At 34.5% G+C, this 27,155-nt stretch overlaps 1 protein-coding gene across 2 annotated transcripts in view; it reads left to right on the top strand.

Moving 5' to 3' along the window:
• TRIQK (triple QxxK/R motif containing) overlaps positions 1 to 27,155 on the top strand; it is a 92,869-nt gene that overhangs the window by 61,502 nt on the left and 4,212 nt on the right. For both annotated transcript variants that reach the window (XM_082858527.1, XM_082858526.1), the window contains one exon: positions 23,539 to 23,624. In XM_082858527.1, the coding sequence (XP_082714653.1) occupies positions 23,539 to 23,624 (86 nt within the window). The remainder of the gene's footprint in view (positions 1 to 23,538; positions 23,625 to 27,155) is intronic.

Here is a 27,155-nt window from a genome sequence, read left to right as displayed (position 1 = left end):
ATCTCTCCGTGCTTTATGGTTCTGAGTTTGTGTGTATGTATTCAGCTTCAACAGAGGTTTGTTTTTGTTTCTGTTTTCTCCCTCTGTGAGAGTCCCAGCAGTCTGAATTATGAAATATTCTTATAGAACAGTGTTCTATTTATTTATTGACAATGGGGATTTTATAGATTTTGGACTATTATTTTGGACTTATTTCTTGGCCTAGGATTCCCGCAATTTGGACCTCATACCTTGTTCTGGGTCTAACGGTATTAAGATTTGTATTTCTCACAGGAGACACATCTCTCTTCCACACCCAGAGCTTAGAGGAAGCAGAAAGATCCCTTGTTATTTCTCCAAACAAGCACAGAAATATTTTTTGTATGTTTTGGTCAGTCCTTTGAGAACCTCAATTTTATCCATATATCTCACAGTGGCACTATACAGACCTGGGCCTTTAAAATCTAATATGCAAGGCTCTTGACGTCTAATACAGGCACTAATATGACCACCCCAACTTCTGCAACCAGGGCCACTAGGACATCAGCTGGAACTAGCTGTCTTGCTTTGAGTTTTATCCTTGTTTCTGGCATTTGAACATTTTCTCTATTTCCTTTATTTTATTATAAGTATATGTATGTATGTGTGTATGTAAATATGTGTACATCTAATATTAAGAGCTTTATAGAATGTTTGTCTGTTTGTTTGTTTGTTTTTTCCTACTGTTTCTATGTACTTATATCAGAGAAGGGTCCATCTCAACCCACTCTACCATGTTTTCAGAACTGGAAGTCCTTTTAACATTTAACTTTGCTGATTGCACATACCACTTCCTTTCTACCTTGTTTAAGTATTTATATTTTTATTTGTACCTACTAGGACTTAAACATTTTTGCAGGCAGAAGCTCTAATTTTTGCATCCTTAATGATCATCCCTCATGATAGAAGGTACTTAATACTTATTTGTTAAAATAATCAATAAAACAATCTCCCTAATTCTTAGGTAATTAAAATTCTATATGCCCTTTGTTTAACCTACTGTTTATATTATTTATTGTTTTGTAATCTCTCTTGAAATAATAAGCAGTATCTTTAACTAACTTGAAAACTTATTGATATATGCTGTTATGTAATTTTTCTGGAGTTTGTTTCTTATCTTCTGTGTGATACTTTTTGTTGTTTTCCTTTAATTTTATCTCTGTATGCCCAAGGCCACTTTACACATAGCAGCTACTTAAAAAAATGTTTGTTGATTTTTTTGGAGGTGGGGGAATGGTGGTTAAATACAAACTAAAGATTGAGATACTTTATAATACCTTTTACTTAACTACATTTCCCTCTGTTGGGGAGGAAGAAACTTTCCTCTATCTTTCTAGGTTCTTCTGGCTGGTCTAAGAATTAAATTGATATGAGACAAATTAATAGGAGAAAAATCAAACAAAAGTTTAAATAACATGTATACATAGGAGAGACCCAGGAAAAACCTGATTAACTCACCAAAATGGCTGAAACCCTCACCTTAAATACCATCTTCAGCTAAAAATAAAGGAGGACTTGGGGGTAGTAGTTTGGAATTTTAAAGGAAAAGAAGGTAATTCACATGCAGATGGAAAGCAAACTTTTGGTAAGCAAATGTTTGCTGGGCCCTGCAGAGATAATTAAACACAGAGTTCACTGTGATCTGTAGGCACTAATGAGTTTCACCCACCACACCCAGCCCCTATTCTTGCATATATCTCTGGTGATAGCTCTATTTTTAGAACAAGCTACCTAAATTTTTTAAACAGGAGGTCAAAGTTTCTTCCTGAGTCTTTTTGGGCCTTGATTGTTTTAAGCTCAAAATAATCTGCATGCCAAAGAGACATTTTGGGGTGGCAAATTTTGCTCCCCTACATGTATAAGTTGCTCTCCATATATTAAATTGTTGCTTGGTTAACATTTTTAATGTATTTTTCTGGGAAATTAATTTATATCTCATAAGCGACTTGTTGCATTATCTTTGTAGAAACCCAAAGTAAAGTACTTGTTTCTTAGTACTTAATGACTTAATGTGCTATTAAATGGTGATGTGTCCTTTACAATGTATGATTAATGTTAAGTTGTTCTGTGCAAACACTGAAAAATTATCATTGTTTGAGTTGCCTCTATGACATGATTTTAAAAGTTTGTGTGAGATTTTTGTTTCTGAGGATTAATTTACCAGCTTCCTCTCTATAGCCCAGATATCCCTCAATAATTTTAAGAAAAATGCTATTTTCAAATTTACTTTTATAGATACCTCCTTTTTCTAAGTAAATATATGGCATCATTTTGTATGACTAAGTAAGTATAAAAGTGTACAATGCTGATGAGAGTCCCTTAGATCTGTATTTTTTATTGTGTTTCTGGTTTTGTAATAATTTTCTTTTTATCAACTTGATGGATTAAAATTTTAATTATATTTTGCCTGTGACCACGCAATTTGTGATTTTATTCATCTTGCAGCTATCAAAATGCAGACTTTTTGTTTACTGGCATAGCTACTGGAGCTTGCTATAGAGTGCCATAAGAAAGACTATTGAACCTTGCTTTTGCAAAGCATTTTCTATAGTTATTTGTAGTTTGTAATATAGTAACTAAAAATTGTGTTCATATAGTAGTTGGAAAATTACTTTATATGCCAAATAGTATTGTTCTTTTACGTGTAATTATGGTAATATGAGAAAAGTAAGATTTCAAATAGCATTTTGCTTTTTAAGGAATGGAGGAGGGATTTGAAGCAGTTGAGAAATTATTCTAAAGACGTTGTAGGAAATATAAAAGTCTTTATTGTTGATTAGCAAATTTTATTATTTGTCAGTATTTTTGGCATGTTGTAAATAACTCATCTTCCAATAATTCAGTTGAGTAATTAAATTTAGATTGCAAATTTTTCTTTTCAAATATTTTGACTCTTATCTCTTCACTTTTCTATTGTATCTTAATTGGTGTGGTCTATATAAATGGACAATAAATTATATATCTTTGTTATAGAGATCAGACAGTGAATAGAACTTGGTATTCATCCCAGACAGAATTATGATTGAATGTGTTTGCAAGATTAAAGCACTGAATTTACTTTTTTCTAATTAAAGGCAATTAAAGATTTCCAGACACAAATAAAAGACAATGAATTGAGGAATAAGTGTAGGAGCAAGTCCATTTGCAGGTGAAAAGATGTGCCTTTGAAGCAGAACCAGCTGTATTTTCATTGAAAGAATAACAGTTGAGGAAGCTTTTCTGCATGTGCTTGCTTGATAGCATAATGTACTCATAAGCAGCTTATGCAGTATTCAGAAAATAACAGTGCATTAATTTTTAAAGCAGCAAAAGCAGAGGAAGAGCAGTACTGCCACATGATGATAATGAGTGTGGCTACTGTAAAGTCTACTGTTCTAAGAAAGAAAAAAAAGTGAGCTTCTGAAAAATGAACATTTATAAAACAATAACCAGATATTCACATGATAATGAGCTTAGGCCACAATATCAACAAAAGGCAAAGATGCAGTCTTGTTTCTGGGCAAAGCTAAGGAATTAAAAAGCCAAAAGCCAAAAGCAGTTAAGTAATCTATTCTTTTATTAAACTAAGGAAACTGTCAGTAAAACTGTGGCACAGTTAACACAGACTATTACTTTAAATATAAAATAATTCATGTCATAAATGTAGGTTTTTATGTCGAATTAAATAGAGCATATAAATTACTCTATTCTTTCCTAAATTAATGTAATATGAGGAATGGAAAATGATATTATTGAGGTAACAAAATATGATCTTTATTAAACATATGCTCTTATATCTACCCATGATTCTTTATAGAAACAGTGCCAATGCTAAAGTTAAATATATTTTAATTCTACTGAATAAGAAAGGAATTTTTAACATATATAACATGTACTGATTAGAAATTATAAATGAAAATGGCTTTTTAAAGTATTCTGTTTAAAAAAACAGAAACTACACAGATTGTTTGCAAAGTATATATAAATAAAAATTATGAGAATGTAGGTATTATCTTTGCTATCAAAAAATTCAGGCATAATTCAAAAATTCTTTTGCATCAATGTTTTCTTTTTAGTTATTACTTTGCTCTTAGTTGATATTTATAATCCCTGTTTAAGACTTGAAACAGGAAATTCTGGTGATTATGTACAATGAGTTGTCAAGTATATGTTTTCAATTTATATTTAACAGGAGAAATCAGAGACAGACTAGTTTGTTTTGTTAAAGTTGCTTGAATTGGGAACTAAACACATATTATTAGGTGAATTTTAGTTCTCTGTCATTAGAAGTAACTTGAGAGATAATCTTCTGGGGCATAAGGATGATTAAAATGATCCCAAAGAAAAGTATACATTCCACTTTGCTCTTAGTTTTATAAAGTGTGAGCCAGGGCTGGAAATAGCTGTGAATCCAGAGTGAAACAAGAAATAAACTCTTATTCTTCTCTTATCTCCTGGAATCAAGAAGTAATCAATTAACCTCTCTCTCTCATTTTCATGTTATTTCAAGTTGGCTTTCTGTCCTTTATGATGAAAACAATTCTGAAGAGTATCTAAGAAGATCCTCAACAACTACACAGATATTTTCCAACCAAGCCAGGGACTGTTACTCTCCAAGTCTAGGATCTTAATTAATATTTAGTCTTTTTATTCTTTCTTCTTTTTTCCATTGTGGTCCAGCCTAAAAGATGAGAAAGAAATATTTAAATTTTTATAATGTTCTTTAAAGGAGAAATTGGTTGTGTAGAGAGGATGGGCAGTACACTCTAGGACAAAGCGAAGAACTATAGGTTCAGGTTATCATGGTCAGTATTCTAGCTGGTCATAGTAGTTATAATTTATGACCTTCATTCTCCAATATTCATTCCAGATCTTATCTCTAGCAAGAATCTTAGTTTGATGAGCCCTTTGCCATTAGTGGGTAACACAAATCTTCATTCCTGAAGTTTCTAAGTGATTCTTCTTGTTATAAAGTCACACAGTTGACCAATTTTTTAAATAGATATATGTGTTTATTTATTTATTTTTAACATTTTTATTGGAGTCTAATTACTTTGCAATGGTGTGTTAGTTTCTACTTTACAACAAAGTGAATCATTTATACATATACATATAGCCCCATATCACTTCCCTCTTGCATCTCCCTCCCTCCCAAACTCCCTGTTCCACCCTTCTAGCTGGTCACAAAGCACCGAGCTGATCTCCCTGTGCTATGTGGCTGCTTCCCACTAGCTATCTGTCTTACATCTGGTAGTGTATATATGTGCATATATACACTACCACTCTCTCACTTTGTCCCAGCTTACCCTTCCCCATCCCCGTGCCCTCAAGTCTAGTAGGTCTGCATCTATATACTCGTCTTGCCCCTAGGTTCTTCATGACCTTTTTTTTTTTTTTTTAGATTCCATATATGTGTGTTAGCATACAGTTTTCCTCTTTCTGACTTACTTCACTCTGTATGACAGGCTCAAGTTCCATCCACCTCACTACAAATAGCTCAATTTCATTTATTTTTATGGCTAGTAATATACCATTGTATATATGTGCCACATCTTTTTTATCCATTCATCTGTTGATGGACACTTAGGTTGCTTCCCTGTCCTGGTTATTGTAAATAGAGCTGCAATGAACACTGTGATACATAACTCTTTTTGAATTATGGTTTTCTCAAGGTATATGCCCAGTAGTGGGATTGCTGGGTCCTATGGTAGTTCTATTTTTAGTATTTTATGGAACCTCCATACTGTTCTCAATAGTAACTGTATCAATTTACACTCCCACCAACAGTGTATGAGGGTTCCCTTTTCTCCCCAACCTCTCCAACATTTATTGTTTGTAGATTTTTTGATGATGGCCATTCTGACTGGTGTGAGATAATATCACATTGTAGTTTTGATTTGCATTTCTCTAATGATTAATGATGTTGAACATTCTTTCATGTGTTTGTTGGCAATCTGTATATCTTCTTTGGAGAAATGTCTATTTAGGTCTTCTGCCCATTTTTGGATTGGGTTGTTTGTTTTTTTGATATTGAGCTGCATGAGTTGCTTGTATACTTTGGAGATAAATCCTTTGTCAGTTGCTTCATTTGCAAATATTTTCTCACATTCTGAGGGTTGTCTTTTCATCTTATGGTTTCCATTTCTGTGCAAAAGCTTTTAAGTTTCATTCGGTCCCATTTGTTTATTTTTATTTTCATTTCTCTAGGAGGTGGGACTCTCTCATAGAGTGTTCTGCCTAGGTTTTCCTCTAAGAGTTTGATAGTGTCTGGCCTTACATTTAGGTCTTTAATCCATTTTGAGATTATTTTTGTGTGTGGTGTTAGATAGTGTTCTAATTTCATTCTTTTACATGTAGCTGTCTGGTTTTCCCAGAACCACTTATTGAAGAGGCTGCTTTTCTCCATTGCATATTCTTGCCTCCTTTATCAAAGATAAGGTGAACATATGCATATGCATTTATCTCTGGGCTTTCTATCCTGCTCCATTGATCTATATTTCTGTTTTGGTGCCAGTACCACACTGTCTTGATTACTGTAGCTTTGTAATATAGTCTGAAATCTGGGAGCCTGATTCCTCCAGCTCTGTTTTTCTTTCTTAAGATTGCTTTGGCTATTCAGGGTCTTTTGTGTTTCCATACAAATGGTGAAATTTTTTTTCTAGTTCTGTGAAAAATGCCAGTGGTAGTTTGATAGGGATTGCATTGAATCTATAGACTGCTTTGGGTAGTATAGTAATTTTCACAGTATTGATTTTCCAATCCAAGGACATGGTATATCTCACCATCTATATGTATCATCTTTAATTTCTTTCATCAGTGTCTTATAGTTTTCTGCATACAGGTCTTTTGTCTCCTTAGGTTGGTTAATTTCTAGGTATTTTATTCTTTGTGTTGCAATGGTAAATGGGAGTGTTTTCTTAATTTCACTTTCAGATTTTTCATCATTAGTGTACAGGAATGCAAGAGATTTCTCTGAATTAATTTTGTATCCTGCTACTTTACCAAATTCATTGATGAGCTCTAGTAGTTTTCTGGTAGCATCTTTAGGATTCTCTATTTAGGGTATCATGTCATCTGCAAACTGTGACAGCTTTACTTCTTCTTTTCTGATTTGGATTCCTTTTATTTCTTTTTCTTCTCTGATTGCTGTGGCTAAGACTTCCAAAACTATGTTAAATAATAGTGGTGAGAGTGGGCAACCTTGTCTTGTTCCTGATCTTAGTGGAAATAGTTTGTTTTTCACCATTGAGGATGATGTTGGCTGTGGGTTTGTCATATATGGCCTTTATTATGTTGAGGTAAGTTCCCTCTATGCCTACTTTCTGGAGGGTTTTTATCATAAATGGGAGTTGAATTTTGTTGAAAACTTACTCTGCATCTATTGAGATGATCATATGTTTTTTCTCCTTCAATTTGTTAATATGGTATATCACATTCATTGATTTGCATATATTGAAGAATCGTTGCATCCTGGGATAAACCCCTCTTGATTATGGTGTATGATCCTTTTAATGTGCTGTTGGAATCTGTTTGGTAGTATTCTGTTGAGGATTTTTGCATCTATGTTCATCAGTGATATTGGCCTATAGTTTTCTTTCTTTGTGACATCTTTTTCTGGTTTTGGTATCAGAGTGACAGTGGCCATGTAGTATGATTTTGGGAGTGTTCCTCCCTCTGCTATATTTTGGAAGAGTTTGAGAAGGATAGGTGTTAGCTCTTCTCTAAATGTTTGATAGAATTCACCTGTGAAGCCATCTGGTCCTGGGCTTTTGTTTGCTGGAAGATTTTTAGTCACATTTTCAATTTCAGTGCTTGTGATTGGTCTGTTGATATTTTCTATCTCTTCCTAGTTCCGTCTCAGAAGCTTGTGCTTTTCTAAGAATTTGTCGATTTCTTCCAGGTTGCCCATTTTATTGGCCTATACTTGCTTGTAGTAATCTCTCATGATCCTTTGTATTTCTGCAGTGACAGTTGTTACTTCCCCTTTTTCATTTCTAATAATATTGATTTGAGTCTTCTTCCTCTTTTGGATTGATCCCTTGATCGTTATGTAGTGTCCTCCTTTGTCTCTTGTAATAGTCTTTATTTTTATTTTATTTATTATTTATTATTTTTTTGCGGTACGTGGGCCTCTCACTGCTATGGCCTCTCCCACTGCAGAGAACAGGCTCTGGATGTGCAGGTTCAGCATCCATGGCTCACGGGCCCAGCCACTCCGCAGCATGTGGGATCTTCCCAGACCGGGGCACGAACCCGTGTCCCCTGCATCAGCAGGTGGACGCTGAACCACTGCACCACCAGGGGAGACCAATTTTAAAGTCTATTTTGTCTCATATGGGAATTGCTACTCCAGCTTTCTTTTGATTTCCATTTGCACTGTGTATCTTTTTGCATCCCCTCACTTTCAGTCCGTATGTGTCCCTAGGTCTGAAGTGGGTCTCTTGTAGACAACATATATATGGGTCTTGTTTTTGTATCCATTCAGCCAGTCTATGTCTTTTGGTTGGAACATTTAATCCATTTACATTTAAGATAATTATTGATCTGTATGTTGTTTCAGGTTTGTTATTGTAGGTCTTTTCCTTCTCTTGTGTTTCCTGCCTATTGAAGTTCATTTAGCATTTGTTGTAATGCTGGTTTGGTTGTGCTGAATTCTCTTAGCTTTTGCTTGTCTGTATAGTTTTTAATTTCTCCATCAAATCTGAATGAGATCCTTGCTGGATAGAGTAATCTTGGTTGTAGGTTTTTCCCTCTCATCACTTTAAATATGTCCTGCCACCCACTTCTGGCTTGCAGAGTTTCTGCTGAAAGATCAGCTGTTAAACTTATGGGGATTCCTTTGTATGTTATTTGTTGCTTTTCCCTTGCTGCTTTTAATATTTTTTCTTTGTATTTAATTTTTGGTAGTTTGATTAATATGTGTCTTGTCATGTTTCTCCTTGGATTTAACCTGTATTGGACTCTCTGTGCTTCCTGGACTTGATTAACTATTTCCTGACCCACATTAGGAAAGTTTTCAACTATAATCTCTTCAAATATTTCTCAGTCCCTTTCTTTTTCTCTTCTCCTTCTGGGACCCCTAGTTCGAATGTTGGTGCATTTAGTATTGTCCCAGAGGTCTCTGAGACTATCCTCAATTCTTTTCCTTCTTTTTTCTTTATTCTGCTCTGCAGTAGTTATTTGCACTATTTTATCTTTCGGGTCACTTATCCATTCTTCTGCCTCAGTTATTCTGCTATTTATCCCTTCCAGAGAATTTTTAATTTCATTTATTGTGTTGTTAATGAATGTTTGTTTGCTGTTTAGTTCTTCTAAGTCCTTGTTAAATGTTTTGTATATTTTCTCCATTCTACTTACAAGATTTTGGATCATCTTTGCTATCATTATTCTGAATTCTTTTTCAGGTAGACTGCCTATTTCCTCTTCATTTGTTAGGCCTGATGGGTTTTTACCTTGCTCCTTCATCTGCTGTGTGTTTCTTTGTCTTCTCATTTTGCTTAACTTACTGTGTTTGGGGTCTCCTTTTCACAGGCTGCAGGTTTCGTAGTTCCCGTTGTTTTTGGTGTCTGCCCCCAGTGGCTAAGGTTGGTTCAGTGGGTTGTGTAGGCTTCCTGGTGGAGGGGACTAGTGCCTGTGTTCTGGTGGATGAGGCTGGATCTTGTCTTTCTGGTGGGCAGGTCCATGTCTGGTGGTGTGTTTTGGCCTGTCTGTGACCTTATTATGATTTTAGGCAGCCTTTCTGCTAGTAGGTGGGTTTGTGTTCCTGTCTTACTAGTTGTTTGGCATAGGGTGTCCAGCACTGTAGGTTGCTGTTCGTAGAGTGGAGCTGGGTCTTGGCGTTGAGATGGAGATCTCCAGGAGATTTTCGCCGTTTGATATTACGTGGAGCTGGGAGGTCTCTGGTGAACCAATGTCCTGAACTTGGCTCTCCCACCTCAGAGGCACAGCCCTGACACCTGGATGGATCACCAAGAGCCTGTCCTCCACATGGCTCAGAATAAAAGGGAGAAAAAAAGAAAGAAAAAAAGAAACAGATAAAATAAAATAAATAAAATAAAATAATATAAGATAGAATAAAAATGTTATTAAAATAAAAACAAAAATTATTACATTTTTTAAGTAATTAAAAAGAAAGAAAGAACAACCAAACCAAAAAACAAATCCACCAACGATAACAAGCACTGAAAACTATACCAAAAACAGAAACAAACAAACAAAAATAAACAGACAGACAGAATCCAGGACAAATGGGAAAAGCAAAGCTATACAGAGAAAATCAAACACAGAAGCATAGTGTTTCTAGAAATGATTTAAAGTATACAGGAAGATGTGTGTAGGTTATACACAAAATACAGTTGACCCTACATACTCACAAAAAGAGAAAACGGGAAAAATAAATATATATATATATATATCATTGCTCCCAAAGTCCACCTCCTCAATTTGGGATGATTTGTTGTGTATTCAGGTATTCCTCAGATGCAGGGCACATCAAGTTGGGTGTGGTGATTTAATCCGCTGCTTGGATTTAATGAGGCTGCTGGGAGAGATTTCCCTTTCTCTTCTTTGTTTGCACAGCTCCTTGGATTCAGCTTTGGATTTGGCCCTGCCTCTGTGTGTAGGTCACCTGAGGGCGTCTGTTCTTCACTCAGACAGGACAGGTTAAAGGAGCAGCTGCTTTGGCGGCTCAGGCTCACTGAGGCCGGTGGTGGGGGGGAGGCAGTGGTACGGAGTTTGGGGTGAGTCTGCAGTGGCAGAGGCCAGCATGGCATTGCACCAGCCTGAGGCATGCCGTGTGTTCTCCTGGGGAAGTTGTTCTTGGATCATGGGGCCCTGGCTGTGGCGGGCTGCACAGGCTCCTGGTAGGGGAGGTGTGGATAGTGACCTGTGCTCGCACACAGGCTTCTTGGTGGCTGCAGCAGCAGCCTTAGCGTCTCATGCCCATCTCTGGGGTCCGCGTTGATAGCCGTGGCCCACACCTGTCTCTGGAGTTCTTTTAAGCAGCGCTCTTAATCCCCTCTACTTGTGCACCAGGAAACAAAGAGGCAAGAAAAAGTCTCTTGCCTCTTCAGCCATTCCAGACGTTTTCCTGGACTCCCTCCCAGCTAGCCGTAGCACACTAGCCCCCTTCAGGCTGTGTTCATGCAGCCAACCCCAGTCCTCTCCCTGGGATCCAACTGAAGCCGGAGCCTCAGCTCCCAGCCCCCACCTGTCCCGGCAAGTGAGCAGACAAGCCTCTCGGGCTGGTGAGTGCTGGTCTGCACCGATCCTCTGTGCGGGAATCTCTCTGCTTTGTCCTCTGCACCCCTGTTGCTGTGCTCTCCTCCTCAGCTCCAAAGCTTCCCCCCTCCGCCACCTGCAGTCTCTACCCACGAAGGGGCTTCCTAGTGTGTGGAAACCTTTCCTCCTTCACAGCTCCCTCCCACTGGTGCAGGTCCCTTCCCTATTCTTTTGTCTCTGGTTTTTCTTTTTTCTTTTGCCCTACTCAGGTACATGGGGAGTTTCTTGCCTTTTGAGAAGTCTGAAGTCTTCTGCCAGCATTCAGTAGGTGTTTTGTAGGAGTTGTTCCACATGTAGATGTATTTCTGATGTATTTGTGGGGAGGAAGGTGATCTCCATGTCTTATTCTTCCGCCATCTTCCAAATGGGGCTTCTTCTAGATGTATATTTACATACCACACAGTTGACCCTTGGTATCCATTGGAGATTGGTTCCAGGACCCCCATGGATACCAAAATCCTGATTCTCAAGTCCCTTATATAAGTAAAATGGTGAAATACAGTTGACACTTGAACAACATGAGTTTGAACTGCTCGGGCCCACTATACACACACTTTTTTTCCCCAATAAATATATACTAGAGTCCTACAAGATCCTGGGTTAGCTGAATCCATGGATGTGGAACTGGAGATACAGCAGGCTGACTATAAAGTTGTACTAAATTTTTGACTGTGCAGAGGGTCAGTGCCCCAACCCCTGCATTTTTCAAGGGTCAACTGTATTTGTGTATAACCTACACACATCTTCCTGTATACTTTAAATCATTTCTAGATTACAGTTGACTGTATATAAATTTCATTAAATTCTACCATTGGTCATGGTAGTACATGGGATTAACCAAGGAGTTCCTTCACATCTTTCCATATTCCTTTTGGCCCTCACTGTGTATTAACAAACCATTTTCTCCTTGATAGCCAACATCAATTATCCCAGCCAACACTGTGAGTCCCCATTTTACTGTTTACTCGTAGGCATGAATAATCCAAACTGACTGGGTAGCAGACTCAGCTTCCAATTCAGGAAAACTAATATTGTGTATTTTTTTTAGGTTACCTCTCTTTCTAGGTAAAGTACACAACAAAATGTACTACTTAAACTTTGGGCACTGGGAGGATTTCCCTTATAAATTGTGTTTTAGGACCACCTCCAAAGATAGCAGTGTACTTCCAGCTGGTGCAGCATATTATAATGAACCATCCACATACATTATTTTTTAACTACTAAAACAGTACACACTATTTTATGATTTGTTGAATTAGACAACCCCCAATTCATGACTGCTAGCTCAGGCCAGATGGTCCCTGAGTCTCATGACCAGGTAGTCAGTCTTCATCAGAGCTTGGTAGCAATCCAGGAGTTGTTTCTTAGCAGCTGTTACCTGTTGAAGGATGTATGGTGTTGTTCCAAAACCCTAGAGACTGCCACTTATTTTTAATTGGGACCTGCTAAAGACCTGTTTCTATGTCTCAGTTAGCTTAAAGCACTGCAGGCGCCATTGACTATGCCATGTCATAAGTTCTAAGAAGTAGAAGAGCTTGTATACCAATCTACTGGAGAACCTTTTATTGTACCATGTCTTAGCAGCTTTTCAGGTTCTTTACATATATAAGATATGCATGTAGATTAAAAAAATTAACAACATGAGCAACCATGTATCCAACATCTAGGTTAAATATTAGACATATACCAGTAGCTTAGATTGCCTCTTTATGCACCTTCCCAATTGCTACACCCTCTATGCCTCTATACCTGTGAGAGATAACCACTATCTTGATTTTGTATTAATTCCGTTTTATGAATTTTCTACCTAGATATGTGTTAAGCAATATATTTTTTAGTTTATGAATTTTATATGAATGAAATCATGCTGTATATATTATGTATCTTGCTCTTATTGAACATATTTTTAAGTTTTATTCTTACTGATGAATTGATATAGTTCATTCATTTTCTATGCATTATAGCATTCCATTATATGACTATACCAATATTTTTCTATCCTACTCATTTTGACAATTGCATGATTCTCAGTTTTTTTCCTATGAATGCTATTATGACGATTCTATAAATATTTTCAGACATGTCTGTTCTTTGGTTCACATGTGCAAGAGTTTTTCTCTACAATATATACCCAGTAGAAAAATGTTGGATTATAGGTATGGATATGTGACATTATCAAGTAATGCCAGTTTCTTAAGAAGTTGTACCTATGTTCCCTTCTTAATGGTAGATAGAGCACAAAGCGCAGCAAGTTGACCTTTTCTTCTTGGAGATAATCTTGACATGCTCTAAACCAGTGGACTTCCGTGAATCAGATTTAGTTGATAAGTCTCTGTATTTTTGACAGAATGTTCTTTCTTCTCCCAGATATAGACATAGATAGATATAGATAGCTATAGATATAGATATAGATATGAATGAGGCATCTCAGGCAGTTTTCATATCTTCTCCAGGGCTTATGTCTTATTGTCCTTGTGATATATTGCAGGTTGGTGAGGCAGTTGGTCTATTGGAATCAGATTATAGCATTAGATAGATAGTTGATATAGTTTAAAAGCAGGTTTGTAAGTATACTGCTGTTCCTTCCAGTAAAGGCAGATAGTCTCTTGTGGTATCTGTGATCAGAATTTAGAAAAATGCATTGGCTAGATTAATTAACTAGTTGTGACCATGTGCAAAGGACATTTATATTCTGCTATGGTAAGTACAGTAAAAAAATTCTACATTAAGTTTATATTTAATTGTACTCAGTCTCCAAGACCAACTAGCCACAGTGAGGAAATAAATAGATCTGCAAAAATAATCAGTGTAACTGCATATTTTCGGTTTTTTTTTCTTTATAGTAATCTTTTATTTATTTATTTTTATATTTATTTTTGGCTGTGTTAGGTCTTCGTTTCTGTGCGAGGGTTTCTCTAGTTGCGGCAAGTGGGGACCACTCTTCATCGCGGTGCACGGGCCTCTTCACTATCGTGGCCTCTCTTGTTGTGGAGCACAGGCTCCAGACGCACAGGCTCAGTAGTTGTGGCTCACGGGCCTAGTTGCTCCGCAGCATGTGGGATCTTCCCAGACCAGGGCTCGAACCCGTGTCCCCTGCATTAGCAGGCAGATTTTCAACCACTGTGCCACCAGGGAAGCCCGCATATTTTGTTTTTGATGATATACTCAGTTTCTGAAACTTCTCCAGGAATATGCATTCCCTTTGATTTACCATTTTAGTAAGCAAGGGGATTAATATTTCTACTTCACTCTTACTTTCAAAAGCTCTCACATCACATATCAGGGAACAAAGCTGAAGATCCTGCCTATTTCCAAGGCTATCATTTGAACCTATATACTCAGATATTGACAGTTGGTTCTGGACCACTGAGCCTGACATCAGAAATTGAACTTTTTACTTTTATCTTTTATTACCTATTAAGCTCTCTTTCTGACTTGGGAGACTTCAGTGACATTTTGCCCCCCTCCAGAAGTTAGTGTTTTCTGAATCTTTATACTTAATATGTTCCCAGTATTTGGAATTGCTTCCACCAGTTATCCACATGACTTCCTCCCTGACGTCATTCAAGTATCTGGTTAAGTGACATCAAATGATAATGTTAAGTGATGTTACCAAGAAGGCCTTCCCTAACCACTCTATCTGAAACAATACATCTCCCTCCTTTATTTTCTGCTGCTTGCCAAATGTATTCTTCTTTTTAGTGCTTTTCATTACCTAGCAAATTGAACCATTATTTTTGTTTGCTTATTATCCATCTTTTTACAAGGTTCAAGATAATAGGCATTTGGTCTGTTTTGCCAAACTATTTTATTTTCAGTACCTTGAACACTGTTTCTATATAGTGTAAGTGCTCAATAATTTTTAATGAATGAATGAAAGCACTGCTTAAGAAAGTAAGATATAAGAATTCTTATGACCATAAGTGAACATTTTCAGTTATGCTTAGGTACAAGGTTAACTAAGAAAAATTATAATTGGTGATATGTCCTGATGTTATACTATTTACAATACTATTCTCAGAGATTCTAGCAACTCTATCTGCTAACCATAAAAAATAATGTCTCATGCAATTAAGAGCTTGGATACAGGTGAAAATAATAATAATAATAGTAGTAATAATATATCTATATATAGATATATAAACACATAGGTATAACTTTTCTGTTTCCTTATGGATAACAATATTTTGTTACTTGCTAGCCAAAGTAACCTTATGTCAGAGATTTTACAATGTACTCAATAGCTATGTGTATATACTCATAGAGGTTTGATAATCAGTTGCTAATATTTGTTCAAAGAGCAATTTTATAGTACAGATTTCCTGTGTGAAAATGCAAGTTTTAATGTTTTTTATTTTGAAATGCCCAGTTTTCAGCATTAAGTCCAGATTAATTTTGAAAAAAAAAATTACTAAATTCTATTATAGAATAAATAGCAAAGTTCATACATTCTAAGTGTATTTTTCCCTTATATAAGTTATGGTAAGTCCAGGCATTAACACGAAAGTTAATATGTTTTATTGTTCTAAGTGCATTACTTAGCTGTATCACTAGCATATTTGGGGACGGCCTTTTATATTTCTTCCCAAAATGATCTTGGATTTTACATGCAAAGGGAGAAGATTTATAATGAGATATTGACAGAAACACACACTCTCTATTAAGAATCTCAGATTCTATTGAAGGAATTTTAAGTTTCAATGTCATGATTTCAGAGAAATTTTCTATTTGTATTGGCAATATTAATAATGCAGTCATCTAAATATATATTTATTGTTAAGTCTTATACATAATGGATAATAGAATCTATATTCTTACTAAGCCATAAAAATAGTTTTCCATATCATGGAATTTTTACTAGAATAATAATTTTGCAACTTTATTTTAAACATACAAAAGGTGGCATTTCATTATTATAAATATGTCTCATAAGTTTAAGATATAATATGTAGTTATTTTAGAGAAAATCAAACGGAATGTTATGGCTGTTTTGATGAAGGTAACTGAGATTGAGGATTAAGAGTGACATTTGTGGGCTTCCCTGGTGGCGCAGTGGTTGAGAGTCCGCCTGTCGATGCAGGGGACACGGGTTCGTGCCCCGGTCCGGGAAGATGCCACGTGCCGTGGAGCGGCTGGGCCCATGAGCCATGGCCGCTGAGTCTGCGTGTCTGGAGCCTGTGCTCCACAATGGGAGAGGCCACAACAGTGACAGGCCCACGTACTACAAAAAAAAAAAAAAGAGTGACATTTGTCATCATTTATCAACCTGAACTTTGTTTTATTCCTGTACTTTGTTTTGGTTTTACAGTATCAAGAAAATTCTATTAATACAAATAAATAGTTACAATATTAATGTAACTTTTTAATAGTACAGATCTAGCAATTTAAGCATACTCTTCAACTAAACGGAACACAAAACTCTAGAGAAGAGTAGTTAGAAATTTTATTCCAGAACTAAAACACAGGTATTATCTAAGGACAACCTGCAGTTTTTATCATGAATATAAAGTTTCAGTAACCAAAGTATAATAGTCCTTCTAACTATGCATGTGCCTCTCACTTTTTATTGCAAAACAGTTAAGCTATAATAAGAACATGCATCAAATAGGAACACCACTGTCTTGTCTAGCATTTTTAAGGAAAATGCATCTGTCCTACTATAGTATATTCACTTGTATAATTCTTTGTCTGTGGACATTTAAAGTCCTGAATTATTAAAAGTCAACTGTATAGAAACAACTTTCCTAACCTATGACACATGTCCAAGAAGATCAAATATAAGTACAGCAAAGTCAAAAGAGATAAACAACAACTAGTTAAACTAGCACTGCAAAGCAATGTACTGCTTGTTTCCATTATATTAGAATGTGAAATGTATTGGATTGTGCATGTTAATTTTTTTTAAATGTAGAATATCTTTAAAAATAGGAAATTGGGGCTTCCCTGGTGGTGCAGTGGTTGAGAGTCCGCCTGCCGATGCAGGGGACACAGGTTCGTGCCCCGGTCCGGGAAGATCCCACATGCTGTGGAGCGGCTGGGCCTGTGAGCCATGGCCGCTGAGCCTGTGCATCCAGAGCCTGTGCTCAGCAATGGGAGAGGCCACCGCAGTGAGAGGCCCGTGTACCACAAAAAAAAAAAAAAAAGGAAATTGAATAAAATATTGATTTGAATTAGACTCTTAAAAGTTAAATGTATATTTTGTAATCTCTTGGGAAACTATTGAAACATCATTGTAAGAGATATATCAAAATACAATATATGATTTAAACAAAATATTAAAAAATGTTCAAATAACTTAAAAAGGCATGAAAAGTGAAACAGAAACAAATCAAAGGAAACAAAAAGAAAACAAAGATAAAATGGTAGACCTAAATAAAAATACATTAATAGTTTCATTAAATGTATATGTTTAAACATACCAATAAAAGGACAGAGGATTTTCAGGTTGAAATTTTATAAACTGATGTAAATATAGGCTGTTGATAAGAAATTCACTTCAAATATAATGAGATTAAAGGTAAAAGGATGGAAGAGAAGCACTTCTTGAATGGAAAGTAAGGACCTCAAAAGTCTGCTCTTCTATAAAAGCAAGAACAATGACAAAAAATTGTCAAAATCAAATTTTTCAGAAATCTACAAATTTTCAAAAAATTTAAAACAGTGCAAAGAGTGTTTATTTGAGAAAAACAGCTAACTCTGAGTAAGAACATCAAGCTTTGTTTTGTTCAACTTGCCTTAATCCCATCTTCCTCTCCTCAGCTTTGCAACAATAGTAGTCATGAAAAACAGCAGCCTGCAGTCACTGGAGAGGCCAAATGTGTTTGGAGATACCCCAAATCCCATCCTCTGAGAACTATCACTATTTGACGTATCTGGGAGCTTACTGAAAAATCCCCATTCTCAGAAGTTGTCTTTATTTGACCTGACTTAGAGCTCATTCTGTGTGAAGAGTCCTTTCCTGATGGCATTTGGCAAAAACAATCAGTGGCAAGCATTTAACATCACGACTACCTGAGGCAGCATTACTAGTTGGGGCTAGCATAAGGCTGACCTAAAATTGTTTTTAAAACTGGGCAATGAGATGTTCATAGTGTCTTTTTAAATCCCTGACATAGATTCTTGGGAATCTAGAAAGTCATGAACCTGTGCAGGACTATGCCATGTCCAGTAAAGACCTGGAAAGGCCATAAGCTCTCACTTTTTGCTGACCTTGAGGAAGCTAGCAGGAAGTGAAGGCTAATGCAGAACTATAAAGTCCTGTCAAAGTATGGAACACCTGTTCAACAAACCTGGAAGATTTATTGGTTAAAGACATTTAAGAAAATACCTGTCCAGTTATTAGATAAACATTAAGCTAAGTGACTCCATATAACAAAGAATACAGACTCTACAGAATTAGACCATAAAAGTCACTAAACAAACAAACAGTAACACCAACAAAAGAAGAACAAAGAGCAGCAACAACAAATCCTAGGGGAGATCTGTTTGGCAGAGTTGCCACATTACATTATTTAACTGTTGCTACATAACATTATTTTGTAGAAAACTGTTCTCTACAAAAATTATGAAACACACAATAAAATCAGCAAATTACGGTCCATACACAGAAAAAGAATAGAAAGCATCTCTAGACAAGTTCAGACCTTGGACTTACTAGACAAAGACTTTAAATCAGCCATTTAAAATATGTTCAAAAAATAAAGAAAACCATGTCTAAAGAATTAAAGTATGAGAATGATGTACCAACAAATAGAAAATATTATTATATAAATGTAAATTATGTATATAAAAATAGAAATTCTGGACTTGAAAAAATATAATAACCAATATAAAAATTTCACTAGAGGGCCTTCGCAGTAGATTTGAACTTATAGGAGAAACAGGGAACATGAAGAGAGGTTAATTGAGATTATCCAGTCTCAGGAACATGAATAAAAAATAATGAATGAGATATGACAAAAAATGAACAGAGCCATAGATACCTATAGGACTCTATCTAGCATACCAGCCTATGCATAATAATAGTTCCAGAATGGGAAGAAGAAGAGAGAGCATCAAAAAGGATATTCAAAAGATAAAAACCTTCTTGAAATGTGATGAAAAACTTTAATTTGTATATCCAAGAACCTCACAAAATTTTGAGAAGGATAAACTCAGAGATCCACACCTGGCCACATCATAGTCAAACTGCTGAAAGTCAAACATAAAGAGTAAATCTTGAAAGCAGAAAGTAAAAAGTAATTCATTATATATGATGTGATGAAAGCAAGAGAGCGTCAACCAAAAATTCTACATCTAGCACAACTGTCCTTCAAAAAAGTGAGAAATCAAGATGTTCTTGGATAAACAAAACCAGAAAATTTGTCAGTAGTACACCTGCCCTATAAGAAACACTAAAAGAAGTCCTCCAGGCTAAAATGAAAGTGCATAAGGCAGTTACTAGAATCCACAAACAGAAAAAATAAGTTAACACCAGTAAAAGTAACTGCATAGGTAAATATATCTACAAGTGTTTTTGTGTATAACTTTCTTCTTCTCCTTGCTGACTTATGAAATGATGATAAAGCAGTACTTAGATGGAGATTTATACTTGTTAATGACTATATTAATAAAGAAGAAAGGTTTCAAATCAATAACTTAAATTTCTATCTAAAAAATTAGAAAAAAATGTGCAAACTAAACTCAAAGCTATCTGAGGGAAGGAAATAAGAAAGATTAGAGTGAAAATAAACAAAATACAAAACAGAAAAATGGTAGAAAAAAATCGACAAAACCCAAAATTTGTTATTTAGAAAGATCAATGAAATTGAAAAAACCTGTAGTTAAGACTAAGGAAAAAGAAAGAACAAATTACTAATACCAGTAACAAAACAGTGTAACTACTATCAACCTTACCCATATAACATGGATTATAAGAGAATACTATGAACAATTAATTATACACTAAAAAATTAGATAACCTAGATTCAATAATACCAAGTGCTAGTGATGATGCAAAGCTATCAGAACTCTTATTCATTGCTGGTGAGAATGCAAACACTCTGAAAAATGGTTTGACAATTTCTTACAAAGTTAAATATATACTTACCATAAGACTCAGCAATCTTACCCTAGATAAATGAAAACTTATGTTCACATAAAAACCTGCATACCTGTGTTTATAGTAGCTCTTGTCATACTTGCCAAACACTGGACATAACCCAAATGTACTTCAATGAGTGAATGGATAAACAAGTTCTGGTACCTTCCTATAATGGAATACTAACCAGCAACAAAGAAGAATAAAATGCTGATACATACAACTTGGGTGAAATTTAAAGTCCTTAAGCTGAATAAAAGAAGCCCTTGTCACATTTTTGCTGCATTATTGAAAAGACAAAGCTATAGAAATGGACAATATATCAGTGGTTGCCAGGAATTATGGTAGGAAGGAGGGTAAGTTTAGAAAGTTAGTGCCAGGGAGTTTTTTGAAATAATATAACTTTTCTATATCCTGATTATAGTAGTAATTACATGATCTATACATAAGCATTAAAATTCATAGAACTGTATACCAAAAGGAAAAAAAAATTATATTCACTGTATAAGTAAAAAATAAAATATAATGAAATAATATAATAGGATCATATTGGAGGGAGGAAGCATAAATCAGTCCATCAGAAAGTGTGGAGATGGGGGAGAAAGCTTTTGTTACTTAAACTATGTCATAGGAAATTAAAATACAGAACTGTGATGAATGGTGTAATTGAGAAGAGAGAAATGAGATGATTGAGGTCCCATATTGGCTTTGTAGGCTCGAATTTCTCTCATATAAAATGTAATGAGCAATTGCTAAATTGCCACTTTTGTTATTGTATTATTGATATAACCAAAATCAGATCCAATTGTATTTAAAAAGCTGTCTGCATATAAAATCTAGATTACATAAATGTGTTTTTTCCTGGGTGTAAGTACTCAGAAGGCAGGAGCTTCTTATTTTATATTTTTTTTTACAATCATGTGTGCATAGGTATTTTTCATGAAGCCATAAAAAATTAAAATGTTAAATATCTTTTTGGGTATAATGGAGAGATCTGGTTTTAGTTATAAAGAACTTAACAAATGCCCCTGTAAACGTTTTCACTTGGTAGACTGAAACCACGTTTTGCAACATATACTTTTGGATATCACAGTCAGCAAGGAGAATGCTACATTAATGACAGATGCACTTTTTGGAGAAGTATGAGGTGTGTGATAATTTTTAAAACTGTCTTTTTATTATAAATACTTCAAATGTTCATATCAACTTTAATATAAATTTAGAAGTATTATTCTTTAAGAGATTATAGGATTTGAATTGAAATAGAACACATTATTTAACCAATGGCAAGTGAAGTAGAATGATAAAATCTCACTTTAACATTGACTCTTTTAAGCATATTTGAATCTGCTTTATGACAGACACATCATCCTGAATATTGCATATGTCTACAAAAAGCAGATTGGTTAAGATAATCTCTTTTTTTGTTTATTTTGTCCCTGTTGCACCCAGAGTTTATTATAGGGCATATATAACATAAGAAATGACTTCTTGGCTTCAAATCTATAATATTGAAATTTCTTTTTAGGTTCTCATTAGAAACTTGCTTTGTAACCCTGAGTGGAGACATATGATGTGTCACCAGTTTCATTGCTCTGAACTGTTTATATCTCAGCAGGAATAATGACATGAATAGTTTGACTGTTGACATGTGAAATCAGAGTGAACACTTGTCAAGATTTTTTCAGCAAAATTAAATGTTGCTAATTTAAAATGGGTCAGAGTAATATTTTTCTGTATTTGTTCATTCCATAATTTAAATTTAGATCATTTGATATACATTTTTACAATTGCCTCATTTCTGGATCATTAAACCCCATCATCAAATAATATTTATTAAGCTGCTGCATGCTCATAGATCCAGAATGACTGCTATACCATTGCAGTTAAGGAAATAGCATACACACTTCTTAAAAAAAAAAGCTCTTCAGCCAAATAAATACTTTTATGTGTCTAATGAACACAGATATAGCATTTCTTCATCCTCCCATTCATTTGTCTCACTTCTCCCTGGCATTTCTAACTCTAAAAATCTATATAGAATTTTAAAGGTACTTTTGAATCATTAGCAAACACATTAAAAAATATATTGCACATTAAATTTTGATGGTATACTTTAGATAAACTGCTTTCAGATTTACTTCAGTGTGAGGAAGATGTGGAAATTAAAGTTAGCAGTTGTATTATTTTGATAGACTACAGGGGTAAGTTTTGGAAAGTAATTGATCTTTGAAAGGAAAGGGAATAAAATGGAAACAACAAGGCCAAATAGAAGAATATAAAATAGTTGAAGAGATTATATGGTCAAATGTTAACTCCCACTCAGAATGACATATGATTATATTTGAGACTAATTGGACCCAATTCTTAGCTAACAGGTTGGTTAACAAAAAGAGTATATTATTCTAGTCAGTGCTTTTGTTGTTGTTATTGTTAAATCTGTTTTCCTCACAGGGTGTGTAATAGCTCTTTTGTTACCCATTAGTGGGGTCAACAGGTGGTATACACACACAAAAAAAAGCAAATTTGGTGACACTAACTCAGTTTTGTTCATTTTTGGTTGTTAAATGTGGTAAAGAACATTGAAACTAATGTCTAAATATAGCTATCCTTCATCATTTATCTAGCCATATTTATTCTGTCCTCCACAGAGAGCAAACAAAAGTTAAATACTTTTTTCTAAAGAATTCAGCAACTGAAAGTTATTTACAGATCAGTCTTTAGTTTCTTACTTTGAAGATACTTCTCAGATTGATTATTGAATACTTAATATATCGATAATAAAATAAATTTCTAATGAACGGTTATTCTTCAATTATGAAGACAGAGTTAACCTTATCTGTTTAAAGGGATCTTATGTAATTTCATTTATTTCCACATTTGTCTCCAAATGCTTCTAAAGGTTTACTCTCTTTGCTTTAAACATCTTATTCTCTAAAAGAATTTTTTATCTTTGTTGATATTCACCTCACACCAAATGAAAGATGTCTGTCAAATCTTCTTCCTGAAAAAGTAAGAGAGAAGGAAAAATTGACCTTAGGGTGACCAGTTTATGGTTTCCATAACTGGGAATTACTTTGCAACTTTGTCTCCCAGTTTTACTCTATTTAAAGGTTCTTTGACATTTCAGATGGCCGTTAAACTTAAATTATAGCTCATTGTCTGAAATTATCTCTTTCTAGGTAAACAGGATTATAAAAAAACCAAACCTATTTTACGAGCAACCAAATTAAAAGCAGAAGCAAAGAAAACAGCAATAGGCATAAAGGTACCTGTATCTGATAACTTTAAAACTTGATATATTGCATGCCATCTCATTTTCTAAAACTGGATTGCATAAATGTTGAATTCTAAATGTCTTATGACATTTCAAAATCTAAGTCAAATGCCGGGATTAAAGGCTTTTAAAGAGAATTTACTTAATGAGAAACATCCTTCCCATTCTAAGATTTTATTAGGTCTTAGAATAAGACCTAATGTCACTTAAGAGAGACAGTTACACTTAAAGTTGCAATTTACTTTTTCTCTAGCTACTGTATTTATTGTTCAAACACTTCAGCGATATATGTGGCCTGGATCAAAAACTTTTCTCACTTGCAATAAGTTTCATTTTATGGTTGTTTAACTTTTAATTATAATTGTATATACTTAGATCGTTAATATATGTAATTTTACACGTGTATTATTTTTGTTGTCAGTACTCTCTATGATGAAATTCTAATGATGTTCCCAAACTTGTTCTTTTAGAAAACCAGTGTTTTAACTGCTTAAGAGGGATAAAAGCAACTGAGAATGATGTTAGCAGATGCTAATCCAATGTGCTAGCACAATGAAGTTCAACAAAATTACATTTACATTATTACCCATGTCAACTCTGCCAAGTGTTTAGAGTAAAATTAAACTATAAATAGAAAAATTAATTTGACAGCTCTACTGTCAAATGTGCAAAAGTAAAGTGACTAGTACCTATATTTTATTTAAATATTAAAATGTTAAAAGGAGATTTTGGGTTTTATCTGGCAGACGAAAAATCAATTTTTCTAAGTTATAGCTTATAGCAAATGCCAAGGTATTACTACCAAGCTGTAACAGCTGTTGAACTGCCAGATGATATATTTGGTTGTCTTCCAGAATTTGCTATTATGATCACGAAACACTGCCTTCTTTTTACTCCTGATACTGATTTTGATCAAGCATTGCTGTGTGCTGCGGTATGTTTTCACAGCACAATCTCCTCAGTTAGTGCTGTGTGTCAGTTTTTAACGGAAGAAAAAGAAAAAAAAAAAGTGAATTGCCTTTTTGTTTGAAAGAGAGATGATTAATCTTTTGAAGTTTTCTTCTAATTTCATGTGAAATTTCATTCATCTTTAAAATTATTTCCATGACACAAACTTTCTAAAACCAGTGGTTAGTTTCTTATTTTGCAGTTAGTTACCTGATGATTGTCTCTTGTAATGAGAGCACTGTCTGTCATTTTCCAGGAAAGCAATATGTCACTTATTTTTATCTTTCACAATACAGGGCTTTGTTTTTGTCTTGTTAGAAGAATATTGGGGTAGCACAATCCACTTGTGGCACAGTATAATGAGCAGCTGCAAATTAGAATTTGAAAAATAGTGCAGCCATGCATTTATTGATGTATACCACTTTCCTGTATATATCCTCTATTTCATTTGCTCTTATCATTTTGCTATGGTTTTAACTTGAGGAAATAACCATATTCCTAGTATACGTCTACCTTATAGTGCAATCTAATGTCTTTTTAAAAACAATATAGAATTTGTTTATCTTTTATGAGAAAAAAATTGTTCTTAGGTTTCATTTATGATTTAAAGTATGTACAGAAAAGTTTCTGACATCAAAAACAGCTCCTTTTTAATAAACTAGCATATCATTTTGATTTGTAAACCTGTGAAAAACAAAAACCTTATCTTTAAACACTGTTTACTTTGCTTGAAAATTTATGTAAAGAGCCCATTAAAATAATAGGAAACTTTTTAGAATCAGAACCATGGAGGTGTTTTACATTTCAAATCTGGCATACTAATTAGTTTGCCCTGTCAAACTTTGATTGCCTTGTCATTTTAGCATAGTATTTTAAATAACGAAATTTCTTTCAGCAATTGCCATTTAATGCTATTTAATTTCCCCAGTGAGTGATTTTATCCATGTTGATAATGTCAGAGAAGCAACTAAGGATTAATGAACATCAAACATGTTTGACTCTTATCTAGTTAATACAGGATGGCCATAATGTTATAATATTTTATCACTTTACTACTTATTTTTTAGAATGAATCATTGCTATGCTTTTAAAATAATTTAAATCTACAGAAAATATGAACAGCTGCAAGGAATAGGAAAATAACAGCAATGATAAAACTGTACACGAAAGAGGCCTAGAATCACATGACTCCTCTTACTGTTACAATGATCTAGCTGAGTCTAAACTGGCACATTTGTAAAATGGATTTTATGCCATTTACCTCACAGTATAGTCAGAAGAGTTAAATAATACACTTAACATAAATATTTCTTTGAATTAGCTATTACTGGTTTGCATAAATAAGACTGTCCTTGGATGTTTGTCGTTGGCCTAAAGATCCCCTACTCAACTAAGTCTGCTTTGTGTTACTATACTACATATTACAAAATGTTTTCAGTTTTGCTGTGAAGATAGTATTATGGATATTATTGCTGTAAAGTTTTCAAAACATTACATAATTTTAATATACCTTGTACATAAATTATATAAATCTGACTCAATCCTTCATTTATTTAGAAATTGCTATGAGCATTACAATGTTGTAGAACCTGTGGGAAAAAAGATGAATAAGACACAATTATCTTGGAGGAATTTCTACAAGAAATCACATGATTGAGAAATCATGGATTAGAGATATAAAAATTACACAATAGGGTACTTACCCTCAGGGGCTTCTAGTGCTTTTTTATAAATGTATATTTAGTGATAGAAAGTTTCAGGGAACAGTAATGATTCAGAATAAGATATGAATATCACTTCTTCAAAATGTGGAATTATTTCTATTGAAAAGCTATTTTTAGTTTGTGTCTTTTACCAATATAAACAAAATTTCATAATTTATGACCCAGTAATGAGTACCACCTAAAAATTATTTGCACAACTAATATTTGCTATTTGGTTGCTGTTCAATTTGAAGATTATTTTTCAAGAGTTGCAACATCAGGGAAAATTTTTTTAGAATGCAAATAACCTGTGTTTCCTAGTATTTAGAAGGAAATTTAGAAGGAAAAAGATAATCTATATTTGTTTATTAAGTAGTTTATTTGAAACAAGTAATTATAATAAAAAATAAGGATCAGAAATTTGATTTATCTCTTACATAAATAAAATATTCAAATGGCAACCAGATCCTGCTAACAACCCCTTGGGTTGAGCCAGCTGGAAGCATTATTTTTGTTCTCTTTGTTATTCCTGATCTAAAACTAAAAATGGCCAAGGGTGGGGAGAGTCATAAATGCCTGTAGGTCTCTAAGTTATGGTTAGTGTGACCAGAATTCTGAAAGCAGTATTTTCAAATTTTACCATAGTTTTAACCCTCCAAGTATGCAGTCCCCACAATACTTATCTCCTTAGCAGAATAGGGACATTCTGAAACAAATGATTTGCTGGACCTCCTCGTCCAATACTTCAGAAGCCTCACTCCCTACACCATAGTATGTTGAATAGACTTAATTGAATTAATGGATCTTCTGAAGTTGTATTCTATGAATGTTCTCTGCTTCCTACCCTTAAACACCTTTTTCATGCCTCTGG

Source organism: Leucopleurus acutus (assembly GCF_964270905.1).
Source record: "Leucopleurus acutus genome assembly, chromosome: 17".
Lineage (NCBI taxonomy): Eukaryota > Metazoa > Chordata > Mammalia > Artiodactyla > Delphinidae > Leucopleurus > Leucopleurus acutus.
Note: the sequence above shows the minus strand (reverse complement) of the source record. Positions and strands in the feature narration are given on the sequence as shown.